The 15397-nt window shown below is 56.9% G+C and overlaps 2 protein-coding genes across 2 annotated transcripts; one reads left to right on the top strand and one right to left on the bottom strand.

Annotated features, from left to right (window-relative positions):
• Positions 1 to 83: 83 nt before the first annotated feature.
• PET117 (PET117 cytochrome c oxidase chaperone) lies at positions 84 to 2734 on the bottom strand. The gene is made up of 2 exons (XM_088530351.1): positions 2579 to 2734; positions 84 to 274 (listed from the first exon to the last, which is right to left on the bottom strand). Exons 1-2 carry the CDS (start codon positions 2672 to 2674, stop codon positions 125 to 127), a joined length of 246 nt encoding a protein of 81 aa, XP_088386477.1. The 5' UTR covers positions 2675 to 2734; the 3' UTR covers positions 84 to 124.
• A 7463-nt stretch (positions 2735 to 10197) lies between these two features.
• Positions 10198 to 15397, top strand: OVOL2 (ovo like zinc finger 2). The gene is made up of 4 exons (XM_088530330.1): positions 10198 to 10297; positions 10911 to 11077; positions 12267 to 12456; positions 14902 to 15397. Exons 1-4 carry the CDS (start codon positions 10198 to 10200, stop codon positions 15210 to 15212), a joined length of 768 nt encoding a protein of 255 aa, XP_088386456.1. The 3' UTR covers positions 15213 to 15397.

Genomic DNA, 15397 nt, shown 5'->3' with positions numbered 1-15397 from the left:
TACAGTGTTATAATGTATCTGAAAGAAATTGTCTTTCACGGATTATCTCCGCTTACTTGGGAGCTGCAAGAGAGCAAACCTTGCCAAATGCCAACCTCCAAACGGGGAGGGGTCAGGACTGTGCCTAGGAGTGCTGGGAGCCTTTCTCCAGCAGCATCTTGTCTCTGTCTTCTTTGAGCTGCTTTGTCAAAGAGATCTGCTCTTCTAAACGACGAATATTTTCCTCTTTCTGACTGAGTCGCTCCAGGTCTCTGAGAACTCCTTTGTGCAGCCTCTGGAAATACAAGAGACGGGTTCATCACAGCCTATTTGATATCGAATACGACTGATCTCCACCTGGGCTCTAATCCCTCCGGCAGCGCTGTTAATCGTGTTACCTTTGCAGATCTTCAGTTCTCTGCTGCCTTTAGCCATAGCCACTTTCCTGATTGAATTTAAAAGACTATAATAATTGACATCTGATGTCCATAAGCTGATAGCAGCAGGGCAAAAATACTTCCTTTGTGTTTCCTTCAGTTGGGTGCCCTCACTGTGGGGGAAAGCTAGAGGACAAAGAAATGCTATGAATCAGTCCCTCCGACAGTGCTCAGGAGGGAAAGCAAATCTGCAGGCCCAAGGAAATCCCAGCTATTTTGTTTCTTCCTTCCCCCTTTTTTTTTCCCTCCCCCAAGCTACTCAGAAGTTTTCTTCACTCTGATAATCAAGAGAAATGCTTAACCTTAATTTCTTACCCACAGGAACAGGGAATTTAAAAACAAGTGACACCAAAGGCACTGATTTAGATCTGGCTGGGGAAAACAGAGGGGCGGCCATGGAAGAGCAAAGGGATGTTGTCCCTCCATTCCCATCCTCTCCTCTGCACTCGCAGTAGTGCTCACCTCATCTCAATCCAGGCAGAGAAAACAGCAGAAAGCAGCTCATCTTTTCTTTTTTTTTTTCTTTTTTTCCCTGCCATAAAGAAGTCACACACTGTCACACTTTGCTGATTTCCCTCCCTGGACCAGCTCACCAGCAGGTAAGCACCAGCACAAAGCAGAACATGGCAACACGTTGCCTAATGATGATGCCAATAAAAAGCCTAATGACAAAATTTGAAGGATGGATTTGATCTATTTTCATGCTGCCAAAACGCACCTGTGAGTAATTTATTTGAAAACTGACCCTAAAGTTATTTTCAAAGATGCCTGTGATTATTATTTGACAAGTTCTCACAGGATTTTTGGCTTTCATCTAGAATACCAGTAAGTGCACAATTTGCTCTGATTAAGATTCAAGGTAGGAATGTTTTGCTCAAGAAATACTTTATCTTGCTCAAAGAGTACAGACACGTATGTCAGCCTGCAATCAAAAGCCTCACTGGAAATTAATAAAAGGAGTTCCTTCCTGTCGGCTTCAAAACGCTGAATTCCGGTTACAAATTACAAATCACTAAAAACACAGGTCATGAACTAATTACTTCATTAGTGCTCTTTAATAACAATAAACATACAAAAAGATACTGTGTCACTGAACAATCAGGGCATCAAGTATGTTCATCTTTTTCATTCATAAAATACAGCTCTTTGGCAATCCTCCAGATGCTGAAAAAATACATTTCCTCCTCAAAGGCAGAGTTTGTAAAAGACACCTTCATTGTTTTTGCCTCAAGCATGACAAAAAGCTACAAAAAAGTCATTCTCTCCTTCTATTCTCAAATGTTAGGAGTGTTTGTCTTCTGAATCAATTTAAATAAATTTATGCAAGCTCAAATCAATTAACACCTGGAATATCAAATTATAAGAGTCAAAAAACATTGCTAATCTGAATGAAGCTGAAGGTGAAATAATCCCTACACCAGGTCCGAAGGTGTACACATTACTTATTTTCATTTCTCTTTCTAAGTAATTGGGTCTCTTGGACCTGAAGTTCTTATTCCCCCTCGAACATCAAGAATTATAAAGCTAAAATTTCAGATTCTGTTTATGTTACCGGGGTATTAGGATAAGTTGACATTACATCAACATATAAAACCTATGTCAAGCTCATCTTTTGGAGGTATCTTTCATAATCTAAAGAAGCATTTTGCTAAGCCCCATATGGACTGGTCACTGCCATGGTCTGAACCCCTGTGCTGGATACACATTTTAAGAGCAGAAGGGGTTGCCAGGAGGGAAGATAGATGCCTGCATCCTTGCTTGCACAGGGTGGTTTTCCTGCAGCGCCTTAGTCCTTCTCAAAGGCTGCGCTAGGGCGGACAGGAACGGACAGGTTACGTTTTGCGCGTGGAAAGGGACCAAACAGGCCAGGAGACTAAGGCCAAGGAAAGACGCGAGGCCAAAGCGGGACCTGGGCAGCCTGCACGGGAGCACGGGGGGCGGGGCTCCAGCAGAGGGGCGGGGCTACCGGGCACGGGGGCGGGGCTATAGGGCAGCCTGGCCTGAGATAGCGGGTCAGGGCAACGGGAGAGGGGCGGGGCTCCAGGGTGGGGGCGGAGCTCGCCGCCACTGACAGGGGGCGTGGCCCGAGAGACGGGGCCGTTGGCGGCCGTTGGGCGGGGCGGAGCCCCCTCCCCCCACGCCGCCGCGCGGGCCGCACTCACCTCGCGCTCCAGCCGCTGCTGGACGTGCACGGCGGCCACGGTGGCGGCCGAGAGCAGCAGGGAGGCAGCCAGCGCCGCGCGGGAGGCCCTCGACATGGCCGCCCCTCGCGCCGGTCGCGGGCGGCCGCCGGCAGCGCCCGCCGCAGCCTCCTGCCCGCCCGCCCTGCGCGCCGCTGAGAGCACGGCGCGGCGCGGGCAGGCTCCGCCAGCCGCGCGCAGAGCGCATCGAGCCGCCGCCCCAGGCGAGAGCAGCGGACGGCCGACGGGGGAGCGGCGCGGGGAGGCGCCGTGCGGCGGCTCCGTCCCGCCTCCCTCCTCCAGTCCCCGGGGCCGCCTCTCCCCCGGGAACGCCGGGAATGGCGCGAGGTGCGAGGCCGGGAGGTGCCCAGGTGCCACCCAGGCTGCGGCAGACGCCTCGGCCGGTCACTCCGTGATGAATTTGGGCATTTGCTCCATTAACGCTGCCAACGTGGAGAGCCTGGTGCCTCTGTCCCTAGGAGGCGACGTTCTAAGGGGCCTTATGTTTCCAAAGCGGGAAGCCAACAAAAGGAGATCTCTCCAGCATTCCAGAAGGATCCCTGGCTCTTCTGGCAGGAAGGCCTCCAGCTGGGCGCTTCCCCTGTGCGGAGAGCGCGGGGCAGATGCTGCAGACAGCAGCTCCCGGCTCCCTGGTCCTCACTGTTCCGTGCGGGGCCGTCGGCCTCGTGCTTGGCAGCTCTGTGCGCTCCCGGAGCCGCCTCATCCCTCTCCCCAGAGGCTCCTTGCCGGAGCATTGGAGGAATTTATGTTCCCATTGTTCCCATGCAAGAGCAGCAGATGGGTATTGGGAAGGACTTTGCTGCACCGTGTTGGGTAATCGGTCTGGGAGACCTGGTCTTGTGCTTTTCAGGGTGTTTTTATCCTCCAGATGCTTAAAAGCTCCCACCGGGCATGGCGGAGCTGGCAGAGGTTCAGGCCTGGATCCCCCAAGCTGGGGACATTTGGGCGGTCCCTTGGTGACTCAAGTAAGGAAGCGAGAGGCACCTCGTGAATTCTCTAAGCCACAAATTAACAGGAAGGAGGGAGGTCTTGTCTGAGAGGTACCATCTGCTTTCCCTCCAAGCATGTGCTGCTGGTTGCTGGCTGGTGAGAAGGGCTGAAGCCTCATGGGCATCGCAGCCCCTATCTCTAAAACGAGCTGTTCCCAGGTAGAAGGTCTTTGGGAATGCCTCCGGATACTGCTTAGGAAAGGCAGGGATGCAGGAGCATGGACAACGCTAATGGGGCCGTGCGCCCGGAGCCAGCCGAGTTCCCGTGGCAGCCGGCAAGGACACGGTTTGCCCCAGCTGGGAGCTGGGCGCCTTTTCCGGAGCCTGGGATTAGGAACCCGAGGGGCCAACATCCCAGGTGGGCAGCACTGGGTCAGGCTGGGGTTTCACCAGCAGCGGTTCTGGCCTAAGGTGTTAACCTCTTCCCTCTCCTCTGGCATTGGGCAGTTCCAATAGGCAACTGAGCTGTGGACCAAATCAGGGAAAAAAAAATAGCAACTATTGAGGAGAGGAGCTTGCCGTTCCTGCTGTTATCATCACTGTTTTTTTTTTTTTTTTGTCTTATTGGAGTGTGAGCACAAATAAGAGGAGAAAAACAGTAATTGCTGTCTATGTGTTTTTTTTTTCCCCCCCTCACAACAGGGCTTTTTCCATGTAAAAAGGACGGCTCGTTTCTCCCCCTGCAGCTGCCCTAGCAGTTGCATGCGGGGCTTCGTGAGCCTCTCGCTCGCTCTCACAATCAAACCCCGGGTGAATTTTGCCGCCTGTCCCAGGTGGGTGAGCCACGAGACCTCTGGCAGTTGTCCCAAGGAAACCTGAGGGAAGCAAGGCTGAGGCTGCGGAAACCCCGGCTCCTGAAAGAGCAGGGAGCGCGCGGTTCCCGAGCCGTTCCCCTCCAGGGCAGAGCGGCTTGTAAAACAGTTCCTTTGCATTTCCCTTTGCCCGCGCAGCCCCTCCGTCACGGGGAGGGCGGAAACCCTGGGCAGCAGCTGCCAAATCCTCGCCAGCGTCGCGGCCCGGCCACGTCTGGTTACACGTTAGCCAGCGAGTCCCGCGGCTGCCTGGGCCAGCCCATCACCTCCGGGGAAAACTGAGGAGCAGGCTCACCTCTGGGAGCACCCAGCGGCCCTCCCATCCGGTCCTGTCCCGTCCCATCCCACAGGACGTTCCCATCCTGGCGCCCGCTTGGCTGCCCCCAGGGATGGCTCCAGCAAGGGGGGTGCTCTGCTTTTTTTTTCCGTCTCGCCCCACTTTGCTCCTCGCTCTTCCCTATCCCATGCCAAAGTCTGGATTTGAGCTCTGGGAGCTACCACTTGGCTCTTGCCTGAACGTACTCCCCTGGAGCTGGAAACGCCGCTCCGGCCAAAGTCTAGCAGTAGAGTAGCGAGAGGAGGATGTAAAAACAGCGCTTTATAATTATATTGGTGGCAATTCCACAGAACCTTGTCCAGGACAGAAATCGGGGTAGATATCGCAGCTGTATTGTTGGGAATCGCAGCCAGAGCCACTGAAAGGCGCCTTTTATCTGGTAAACATCGTAAAAGGCAACGGCGATAAAAACCCCCGGTGCCAAAACGGTGGTGAAGTCATTCTGAGAGCAATTAGCCAGCTTTGCCCTGCTCGCCAGAGGTAACGCTGCGCCCGTCACAAGGAGGACAAGCTGCTTTGGGGCCGCGGGGCCACTTGGAGCCATCCCCCACGCAGGCTGCAGCTCCACGTCTCGCCGGGTGGTTGACGATGTGACTGACCACGGAGGCTCTCCTGGCCCTGACACTCGTCCCCTTCCCTGCAGACCAGGCTGAGGAGCAGAGGGGTCTCCATCTGGAAGCGATGGAGACGTCAGCAGGGAGCTGAGCTGCAGCTCAGCACCATCCCTCAGCCTCTGCCACCGCTCGGCCACTATTAGCTTCACGCCTACCCCACATGAAACAAGTGGCATAGGCAGCGCCCACCACCCATTTGCCCTGCTTTTGGAAGCTGACTCCTAGCTATCTGGAGCGGTGAGGAAACGTGGCCGGCCCATATGCACACAATAGCTTTTATGGCCATAGGTCCTCTAGGAGGAATGAGGAAGTCTCCTCGGAGCTGCAGAGATGCTGTTTGTCCTTCGGAGGGGAGGATTTTCTATCAGACAAAGTCGGAGTTCGAAGGGGGATGCCTGAGCTTGCAGGAGAGGTTAAAAGCTGCTGTTTAAGAAAGATCAGTCTCACATGGCCCCTAGTGCATGCAAGCTGCAGGAAATGGGGCTACTAAATGCATTTTGGAAATTAGATTTTTAGGAACATAGGATGGGACTGGCTGGGTCAGATCCCAGCTCCAGCTCATGCAGCCAACACCAGCCTTTTCAGAAAGATGTTTCCCAAGCAGGCGGGGGAGCTGCCAGCCCCCTGGCGAGTTAGTTTCCCAATCCTGGATAAAATAGTGCGGCCGCAGTCGGCTGTTGGGACAGGCGGGAGTGATGCATCGCCAGCCTGTTCTGCGGCACTGATTTGCACTTCGTGCTTGGCCCCACAGCCTGCACAAGAGCTTGGAGCGGCACATGCTAACGGTGAAGGAAGCGTGTCGTGTTCCAGCACATCGCCTTTTCCCTTGGATTATCCCCCTTTGAAACAGGTTGCCAATGAGACCAGCTCTGCCACCAGTCCATAGGCTCAAACAGTGCAACTGTCAGCCAAATAAGATGAGGGAAGAGCCAGGATCCCACCCCAAGTTACCCAGAGAGCCACATGGATGGAGCATGACGAAGGTCACGTCTTTGCAGAGCGGCCAGTCGTTGGCCAGGAGGAGAACCCAAAGCGGTCGCTCGAGGAGCTGCTGAGGCCCTCACGGGTGTTTGGCTTTCAAGGCTCAGGCAGCACATGGGGCGGCTGATGCCTGGAAAAGGTTGTGTGCGTGATGCATTTTTAAGCACGGTGGCAACATTAATGTGGAGGAGCTTTCTGTAGCTACCAATCCGCATTAAGCTCCTGCGGTTTCCATGCTGAGTGAGTCCTGTCTCTCCGGACACTGCAGCCCTTACAGAGCAGCCCCCGCTGCAGACCCGGCTCGAGACAGCTTTGTGAACCGGTTCACCCCGTCCTTCCTCGGCACAGATCCCTGTTACAACAGGAGCCTGCCGTCACATGCAGCCGCTCCGGCGCAGAGCTCGTCTCCTGCTTAGAAACGCGGCCAACGGCGGGTCTCCCACGGCAGGACCGGGCTGCTTCTCGCTCGGTGCTGAGCGGGGCTCACGCATCGGCCGCGGTGGCGGCGTCTCGGGGACAACCCGGAGGCGGTTGTTCCCACCAGGCGATGGGAAAGCGGGGCTCGGAGGAGCTGCAGGGGAGCCCCAGGGAGCGGAGCCGCAGCGAGTGGGCGGCCCGGGAGACAGCGCCAAGCCGGGACGGGGAGTGGGAAGGAACTGGAGGTATCAGTGAGGAAAGACAGGGAGACGCTGGGAGTGGCAGGGGATGTGGGAGGCAGGAGACGGGCGCCCGGTGAGTCAGCGCGGTGGGTGCTTTGAAACCCGCTGGGGAAGCGCACGCCGCTGTTCAGGTTCTGCTGCCGCCCCAGGAGCCTTTTTCCCCCAACTGGCACTGTCTCCAGCCCTTCCTTGCTGTCCAGCTAAGGAGAGCAGGTCCCAAGCGGGGAGACTTATGGAGCCACCACCTTGAGACCGGAGAGCCGGGGGCAGAGAGCAGCTCATGGACACCGAGGCAGTGGTGGAGCGGGCAGCCCCTGGAGAAGGCGCCCTCGGAGGCGATGGGAACCCGCGTGGCAGTGGAGCTCGCTCCCTGGTCTCTCTCCACGTTCACGAGCCCGCAGGAGAAGCTGCTCCGCGGGGCCCTCACCCCACCGCTGCGTCCGCCCGCAGCACCTCACGCCGAGGAGCGCCCGGAGCTGCGGGCGTCCCGGCGCGTCGCCTTGGAGGAGCCGCGCGGCGCCAGCGCGGCCCCAGGCAAAGGTCCGGGACACGCGGGCCACGCCAGGCCGGAGCTCGCGGCGGGGCGGCGCCTCCTCGCGCGAGGGCAGCGGCGCCCTCCTCGCGAGGGCCGCGTCCCCGCGGCGCGGCCGAGCGCCTCGCCCCGCGCCGAGTCACCGCGGCGCTGCCTGAGGAAGGTCCGCGCCGCACGTAGCGGGAGCCGCGCGGCTGGGCGGCCCCGCGACCGCCTCATCGCCACGCGGGCTGTGGCCTCTTGCCGTGCTGGTGTGTTCCTCTCACCACCCTGCTCACTGAGGGCAAAAATAACCCACGCAGGAGGGAGAAACGTCCCTTTTTAACTCCAGTCAGTTGTCTTGATCCCATCTCTCTCCCTCGCAAACAATTTTGAGTCGAATGAAGAACATTTTGGTCGTCAAATAAGTAAGGGTGGGCCCCATTTGACCCTAAGGGGTGTTTGGAACGTTTAATTTGACTTACGCCCAAAACGGTAATTTAACCTACTGGGTTTTCTTCCACGCCCAGGAGAGACTCACGGTGAAGCAAGAGTCTACGGAAAGGCTTGTGTGCCATTAGCTCATTAACCTCGTTACCTACTGAGTAATTACAGCGTGCGGAGCGCGTGTGCAATGCTCCTCCGGCGGCGCGTGGAGAAGGATGTGGCCATGGGCTGGTGGCCTCGCCGAGGACGGAGCAGCCCACCCAAGGGTGCTGCTTTGGCATGAGCAGGTTGTGTCCCCAGTGCAGTCGCGCACATGTCTGCCTTGGAGCGGCCCTCGCCAAACGGGAATCTCAAAACAGGAGCCAAGAGAGCTAAGGGTGCGCTATTAAAGCCATCCAGGGAAACCCTTGCTCCAAGAGCTGTGCGGTGAACGGCATTTGCTGCCTCTTTTGGCGTAAAAGGTGAGGAGTGGTTAAAACGAAAGCAAACTCAGGTTGAAAAGCCTCATAGAAATCAATTAAAACCCAGGTAGTTATAGTTTGACCTGGAGCAAAGTCTCAGACGGAGCAATTACATAGCCTTAAAGAGGAAGGAAGGCAGGGAAGGCAGGCAGAAGGCTGCATGTGTGGTACCGGTGAGACGCTCCATGAGGCTCCACTACCTGCATCTCCCCCAAACCCTCCGGGAGAGTGGAGGGAGCCTCGTTCACCAGAACAGGTCACCCCCCTCTGCTGTCGTGGTTGCTCCAAGGAGCCAGAGCTCCAGGTTGTAGAAGTCCTCCTGACCTTTCCCCAAGCGCCAGGCGCGCTCCGCTGCCCCTTGGGTTGGTTTTCTCCTTAGCGCTGATGGGAGCAAAGCCAGGCCCAGTTCCTCAAAAGCCTCTTGGCTTCTAGGCGCTGGTGCCTGGCTGGGGAGGAGCAGCTGGAAGTCTTGTGCCAAGAAGGTCCCAGCACAGCCATCCGCGCCTGTGCCCCCCTCTGGCAGCCCCTCAGAACACGTAGGCTAAATAGTGCTGGGTGTCCCAGCGAGGACTTTCTGGCTGGAGATACCAACCACGCACAGACCCTGTGCCTAGAGGAGGCACCCAGGAGTGCAGAGCACCGACGAGGAGCTTGGCCCAGGCTCCTTCTGCATGTGCCACATCCTTCAGCCTCACTGCACTGGGTGATCAGCCATCCTGAGCACCCCTTTGATGGCCCAAGGTCTCAAGGCTGCATGCGATGATCTCTCACCTCTCATGATCACCTATTTGTTCCAGATAAAGTCTCCAACAACCCTAAACCAACCCTCCTGCCCCAAAGAGCCCAGCTGCAGGAGCCGAGGGCCTGCATTCCTCTTGCACGCAGATGAAGAGAGTCGAAGATGCACCCATGGCACAAGCTCCAGTGGGAACCCCAAGACAGACCTTCACCCTGACAAGATGCATAGGGAAGCCCACGACCTGCGCCTGGCTCCTGGGGGAGGCAAGAACAGACGCGCAGCAGGAGCGAGAGCCCCCGAGTGTTGTTAAATGCTCAAGGCCACCCCGTCCGCAGCCTTCGCTGCGCTCTGAGCCCTCAGAGTCCCTTCTGAGGCCATTCTTTTTGAATGAAGGACTAAAATGAAATAAAAAAAAAGGAAGAAGTTTTTGCTAAACTTTTTTGTTCTTTATTTTTTCCCCCTTGGAGCACGGGCCAGAGGGGAGTTTTGCCTCCCGCCGGCTGCTCTCAGGGGTGCCCAGTGTCACTCGCGTTGCTGGGGGGCCCCGGGCTGCTCGGCTGAGGGTCAGGAAAGCGCCTGCCCCTCCGGAGGGCCCAGGCTGCCCCCAGGGCGCGCGGCCCCGATGCCGGGCACGCGGGGACCCCGCAGGCAGCAGCAGGGCATAACCCCCCTCAATGTGCAATATACGTGTGCGTATGTGCGCACACACACACACACACATATATATTAATGTTCAGACGTGAAATTCTTTCGCAACCGCTCCTGGCGCGGGGAGGGCCGGGCCGGCGCGCAGCCGCTCCAACCGGTCGGACAGGTAGCAGCCTTGTTGACACCGTTATGTTTGCAGCACGCATGCTCCGCCCGCGCGCCCGCCGCGCTTCGCTATTCCACCTAGGGAAACTTTCCTCTCTTCCCCCCCCAACGGCAGCCCGGCCGCCCCGCCAGGCACCGCTACCCCCCGCGCGGCCTCCCCTCCGCGCCGCCTCCCCGCGCCGGTGCCCGGGCGAGCGGCCGCCCCGCGCCTCTCGCCATGCCCCGCGCCTTCCTCGTGAAGCGCCGCAGCCCGCAGCCCGCCGAGCGCCGCTGGGACGCGCTGCCCGACGAGGAGCGAGCCGACACCTACATCCCAGGTGAGGCTCCCGGGACGGGACGGGACGGGGGGTGATCTGCACCCCCCATAGCCCCGCAATCCCCCAATCCCAAGCCCTTTTTCCTCAGCCCTTTCCCCTCACCCCTTCCCCCCGGAATTTGGGGCGGCCCCGAGGGAGCGCACGCGGCCGCGGCGCTTGTGCTAAGCGGGGCGGAGGGGGGGACACCCAACGGCGGGGTCCTGCTGGGGACACACGCAGCACCCCCCGCCTAGCGGGATCGCTGCCACCCCCCCTCGCCCGAGCCCCGTCCCCCCCGGGCCGCAAAGGTGGGAAACGTCGTTTGCATGAGAAAAGCCGGGGGGCGGGGGGAGAAGGAAAAGATTTGCGACGAGAAAGCGGCGGGGGGGGGGTCCTCTTGCTGCCCCCTCCCGCCTCCCGGCCTGCCCTTGCCCCGGGTATAACGGGAAGGCGGCGGCGCTGGAGCTGTTTGAACTTTGGGACCGGCTCGTGTTTGAGTTTCCGACGGCGGCGGGAGCCGCGGAGCCGCCCCCGGGCCCGCCCGCAGCTCAAACAGCGCCGAGCCGCGGCTTGTCCCGCTCGCTCCGCTCTTCCTCCCCCCTTGCCCTCACCTCCTCCTCCTCCCGCTCCGCAGGCGCCCTGGGCTGCGTGCTGCTGGGCTACCAAGACGGCCGGGAGAGCGGCGGCAGCGCCAGGGACGGGGAGCCCGGCGGCCCCCCGGGAGCCCAGCCTGCAGCCGCCGCCGGAGCGATGCTGCTGGACTTGGCCACCAAGCGCCCCGCGGTCCGCTCCAAGATTAAGGTGAGCGTCCTGGCGGAGACGGGGCCCAAAGCCGCTGCCCTTCCGGAGCCTGGAGCCGCGCTGTCCCTGAGCTGCTTTAGCTCCTGCGGGAGAGCTCGGCCCAGGCAGGACGGACCCGTTTGGGCAGCGAGGAGGCAAGTCCTGCGTGACACGACGCCTCCTTGGAGAGCCTTCTAATGCTCGGCCAAGCCTTGGCGCGAGAGGGCTGCAGTGGGTTTTTCTCCTAATCTCTACACTTTCCTGACTTATCAGGGACGCAGGTAGGAAAAAGGTCCTTTTCCATGCACGAGGAAGAAGGCAGAGCAGTGTTTTCCCTCCAAACATTGGGAAACCATGAAGTTAGACGCATGGAAACGCTACCCCAACCTGGAGGGAAGCTGGCCCGGCACGCGGTCACGCGTGGGAGGGCTTTGGGCACGGAGCTGCGGGCTCTGACTCACCGGCACTGGGCAAACTGCGGCTCTGCACGGGCTCCCTCCGTCACGGTGCCCTCCCTTCCGTGGGGCTTGTGTCCCTGGTGGTGGGTGGCAGGGGCTGTCTGCCCACGCTGCGGTTGTCACCCTCTGCAGTTGGGCTGTTGGTGTTCATGGAGGTCCCCGCAGCAGCGGTGGCAGTGGCCACCAATGCTTTTTGACTGCGAGGGGAACTTTCCCATTTTTTTTCCTGGCCTTGGAGCAACCTTCACAAGCCAGGCAGGATCCGAATGCATCATGCGGAGCAGATGTGGCCCTAAGGACAGCTCACCGTAGCCTCAGCACGTGTGCTTGGGTAGGCAGCAAGACTAGGGTCCGTGTCTCTGGAAGGCGTCTGGAGCACAGGTGCCCCCGATGCCACCAGCCAAGCCCTGGCATCCCAGGAAGGCCACACGGGTAGCAGACAGACTCCCTAGCTGGGCTGCCTTGTGCGCACACCGTGCTGCCGGTGGTGCTCCTTGGGCATCGCAGCCTCTTGCTCCTTGAGGCTCCCTGCGTCGGGCTGAAGTCCGTCCCCATGGCCTCATTGCAACGAGCGTGTGAAGAGTATCCTCTCCTGAATATTTCCACTTCTCCTTTTGAATTCATCCCAAGGATTTTTTCCCGGGAAGCAGAGAGCAAGCCGCCCTCCTCTCTATTTCTTCTCGGGAGGGCAGGGGCGTCGGGTCTTGGGGCCGCGTAGCCGCCTCCTTACGCGGTGCCGTTGTGTCTCCCAGTTCACCACGGGCACGTGCAGCGACGCGGCCGTGCACAGCTGCGAGCTGTGCGGCAAGGGCTTCCGCCTGCAGCGCATGCTCAACCGCCACGTCAAGTGCCACAGCCAGGTGAAGAGACACTTGTGCACCTTCTGCGGCAAGGGCTTCAACGACACCTTTGATCTGAAGAGGCATGTCCGGACCCATACTGGTGAGAATGCTTTGCCAAAGCGTTTTGCTGACGGCCTTGGGCTATTTGGAGTTAACCGGGGAGAAGGGGCGAGATGGGACCAAGGCAGGGGGGTGAGGGTGACCCAGTGCAATGACAACGTGGGGAAATGTTTGCAAGAAGTGATGAGGAGGCAACGGGGAAGAGTCGTGAGCCTGCGAGCTGGTAAAGTCCCGGAATTAATGAAGTCTGGGGAGAGCTAATGAAATCCATGTGGAGCCATAGGAGCTTATGCCCAGATCCGGTGTAGTCGTGCCTGGGTGCTGCCTTGGCCAGCCTGGCTGGAGAGCTGGGATGGCTGGTGGAGCTCTCGTGGCGTGGGGATAATCCACCACGGATTAGCGAGGGTTTAGTGTGTACCAGGGAGTCCTGCGATGAAAATGCTTTGCCCTCTAGAGGAAATGAGGAGCAGGGTGTTTTCTTTCCTTTTTTAAATTTTTTTTTTGGTAACCCTTCGCTGTGGGCTCATCTGGGGCTGCATTTTGGCCCCCTCTGAAGGCATCGGAGCGTGGTCTCTTCTGAGCCTCGAGACATCCCGTGCGGCTTCCATTCGCCTCACGCTGAATCCCCTGGGGAAGGAGCAGGGGGCACTGAGGCTGTTTCTGGACCTGTGTGCGGGTGTTCTCCATTACCCAGGCAGGGTGTTCTCCAGCTTCCCAGATTTCCAGCTTCCTATAAAACCTGTGAAAGAACTGGGTTTGCTCTGCAGTATTCCCCTCGCTGCTTATGGCATCAACCAGCTTCCCAGAGAGGGTTCAGCTGCTCTGGCTGTAGATACTGGACAGGGGTGGAAATGAGGCCTTGGAGATGTGACTTCTGTGGTTAAATAGGCCCAAAATTGACTGAAAGAAATTGGAGTTCCCTCTTCCTCCTCTGTAATACAGCCGTGTTTTCCTGAGCGAAGCCTTGGCTTTTCCTTCTCACTTTTGTCTTTCACATCGGATATGGTTCCACAGCACTCTGCCCGACCTCACTCCACGCTGCTTTCACCGCCTTTGGAGACAGTCCGGTGCTTTTCCTGGTCAGGGTAGTTCAGACGGATACAGGTTATCCAGGGAGCATCTTCCTTGGTGCAGAGATGCACAGGGCACAGTCTTCTGGCTTGGGCACGTGTCTTCTCCAGGCTGATACAAGGAACCTGTGAAAGCATCCGCATGTACATCCACGTTCTTCTTGGTATTCCGGAGGGAACAGTTAGCTGGGATGAGTAGTTGGAGCCATCAGAGAATGCGAAAGCCAAATATACCCAATGCGTTTCGTGGTGTGAGCGGAGTTAAGTGTTTGAAAGTAATATAGGCAGCAAAATCAAAGTTTTAGATAATCCCAAAGTAATGGGAAGGTCCCAAAGTAATGGGAAGGCATGGATTGCTGATGTGGATCCAAGCCTTGGAAAGGGGGAGACGCAGCTTTCCTGACGTGATGGGAGAGCCCTCTCCTGTGCCAGCCCCGGTGCTGGGGAAGCACAACAGGCAGCGTGAACCTGTGGTGGTGACAATTTCAGTGGACTTACTTAAAAAACTGCCCTCCTCCAAATATTACAGGTAAAAGATCAAGTTTTGTGTGCAAATTGTAACAGAGCTCTGGAATTGCTCCCAAATTACAGTTGCAGCTAATTTAAGTCACTGAAGCAGTCTGACAGTAGAGAATTCAAGGAAAATATTTTTTTTCGGCGTGATTGTTTAAGCTGGTGCAGTGGATTGAACTCCTTTTTATTTATTTATTTATTTATCTATCTATCTATTTATTTATTTTTAAGACCTGCAAAATGCAGGCAAAAATCTTCCTATTGCAATAACCCCTCACCTATTTACCAGCAAAGTACCAGGAGGTGGTGTTGGTTGTTGTTGTTGTTAATGCAGTGCTGATTTCTGGTGAAACAGATGCTGCTTGTTCCTTGGTGTGTTTGATAGCGCTGGCTGGCTCTGCTCTAGGAAATAGCTCAGGCTTTCAAATCAGCAGCCAGCCCTTTCTGCCCCCTGGAAGACACACACACGTATTTTTTACATCTCAATTCCCTTCTCGAAGACGTAACCTCAAGGGTAAGTTGAAGAGAGAGCAGAGTTCAGTCACTAGGAGAGGACAGATGGAAGGTGAGCTGGGATGGACCCAACCAGGGAACTCCACGAGGATTTTAGAGCATCCCGTTTTGCAAGAGCTGCTACTGGTTCAGGACTGATGCTTCAATGGGCATCTGTTATATTCAGCATCTACTGCAGTCTGTTTGCAATATTTCCAGGTTCCTAAATATGTGAACCCATTTATTTTATGTAGACAGGCAGTTCCTTGGGGAAGCTGTAGCACCTGCTGCTGGGCATTTGTTCAATATCTGCTCTGACTTAGCCTTGTCCTCCGGTGATTCCCTAGCGGGCTGTAACGAGTTTAATGAGTTTAAACCCAAATGCCGATCTCTGCCTTTCCATCCTGCAGGAATTCGCCCTTACAAATGCGAGGTCTGCAACAAAGCGTTCACCCAGCGCTGCTCCCTCGAGTCCCACCTCAAGAAGATCCACGGCGTGCAGCAGCAATACGCCTACAAACAGAGGCGAGACAAACTGTACGTGTGCGAAGACTGCGGCTACACGGGCCCCACGCAGGAGGACCTATATCTGCACGTTAGTAACGTTCACCCCGGCAGCGCTTTCCTGAAGAAAACCTCCAAAAAACTCGCGGCAGTTTTGCAAAACAAACTGAGCCCGGTCCTCCAGAGGAACTCCAAAGAAGACGACAAAGATGAATAATGCAGTGAATTATAATGGTCCAAGGGAATGAAGTTTACACGTAGGAACTATATATATCTATATATCTATATATTATTTTTTTAAAAACACTTTTGCCAGAAATCCCTGAAGTAGCAGGGATGCTTTTTGTTAACAGAACTCTGTTGATGCTGACAGAACCTCCACTTGAAAGAACTATTCCCACG

The sequence above is a fragment of the Tinamus guttatus genome, unplaced genomic scaffold (assembly GCF_059628265.1).
Source record: "Tinamus guttatus ecotype Peru unplaced genomic scaffold, ASM5962826v1 Tinamus_guttatus_pri_ptg000367l, whole genome shotgun sequence".
In the NCBI taxonomy this organism is placed as follows: Eukaryota; Metazoa; Chordata; class Aves; order Tinamiformes; family Tinamidae; genus Tinamus; species Tinamus guttatus.
The sequence above is the reverse complement of the archived record's forward strand: the minus strand, read 5'-3'. Positions and strand labels throughout refer to the sequence as shown.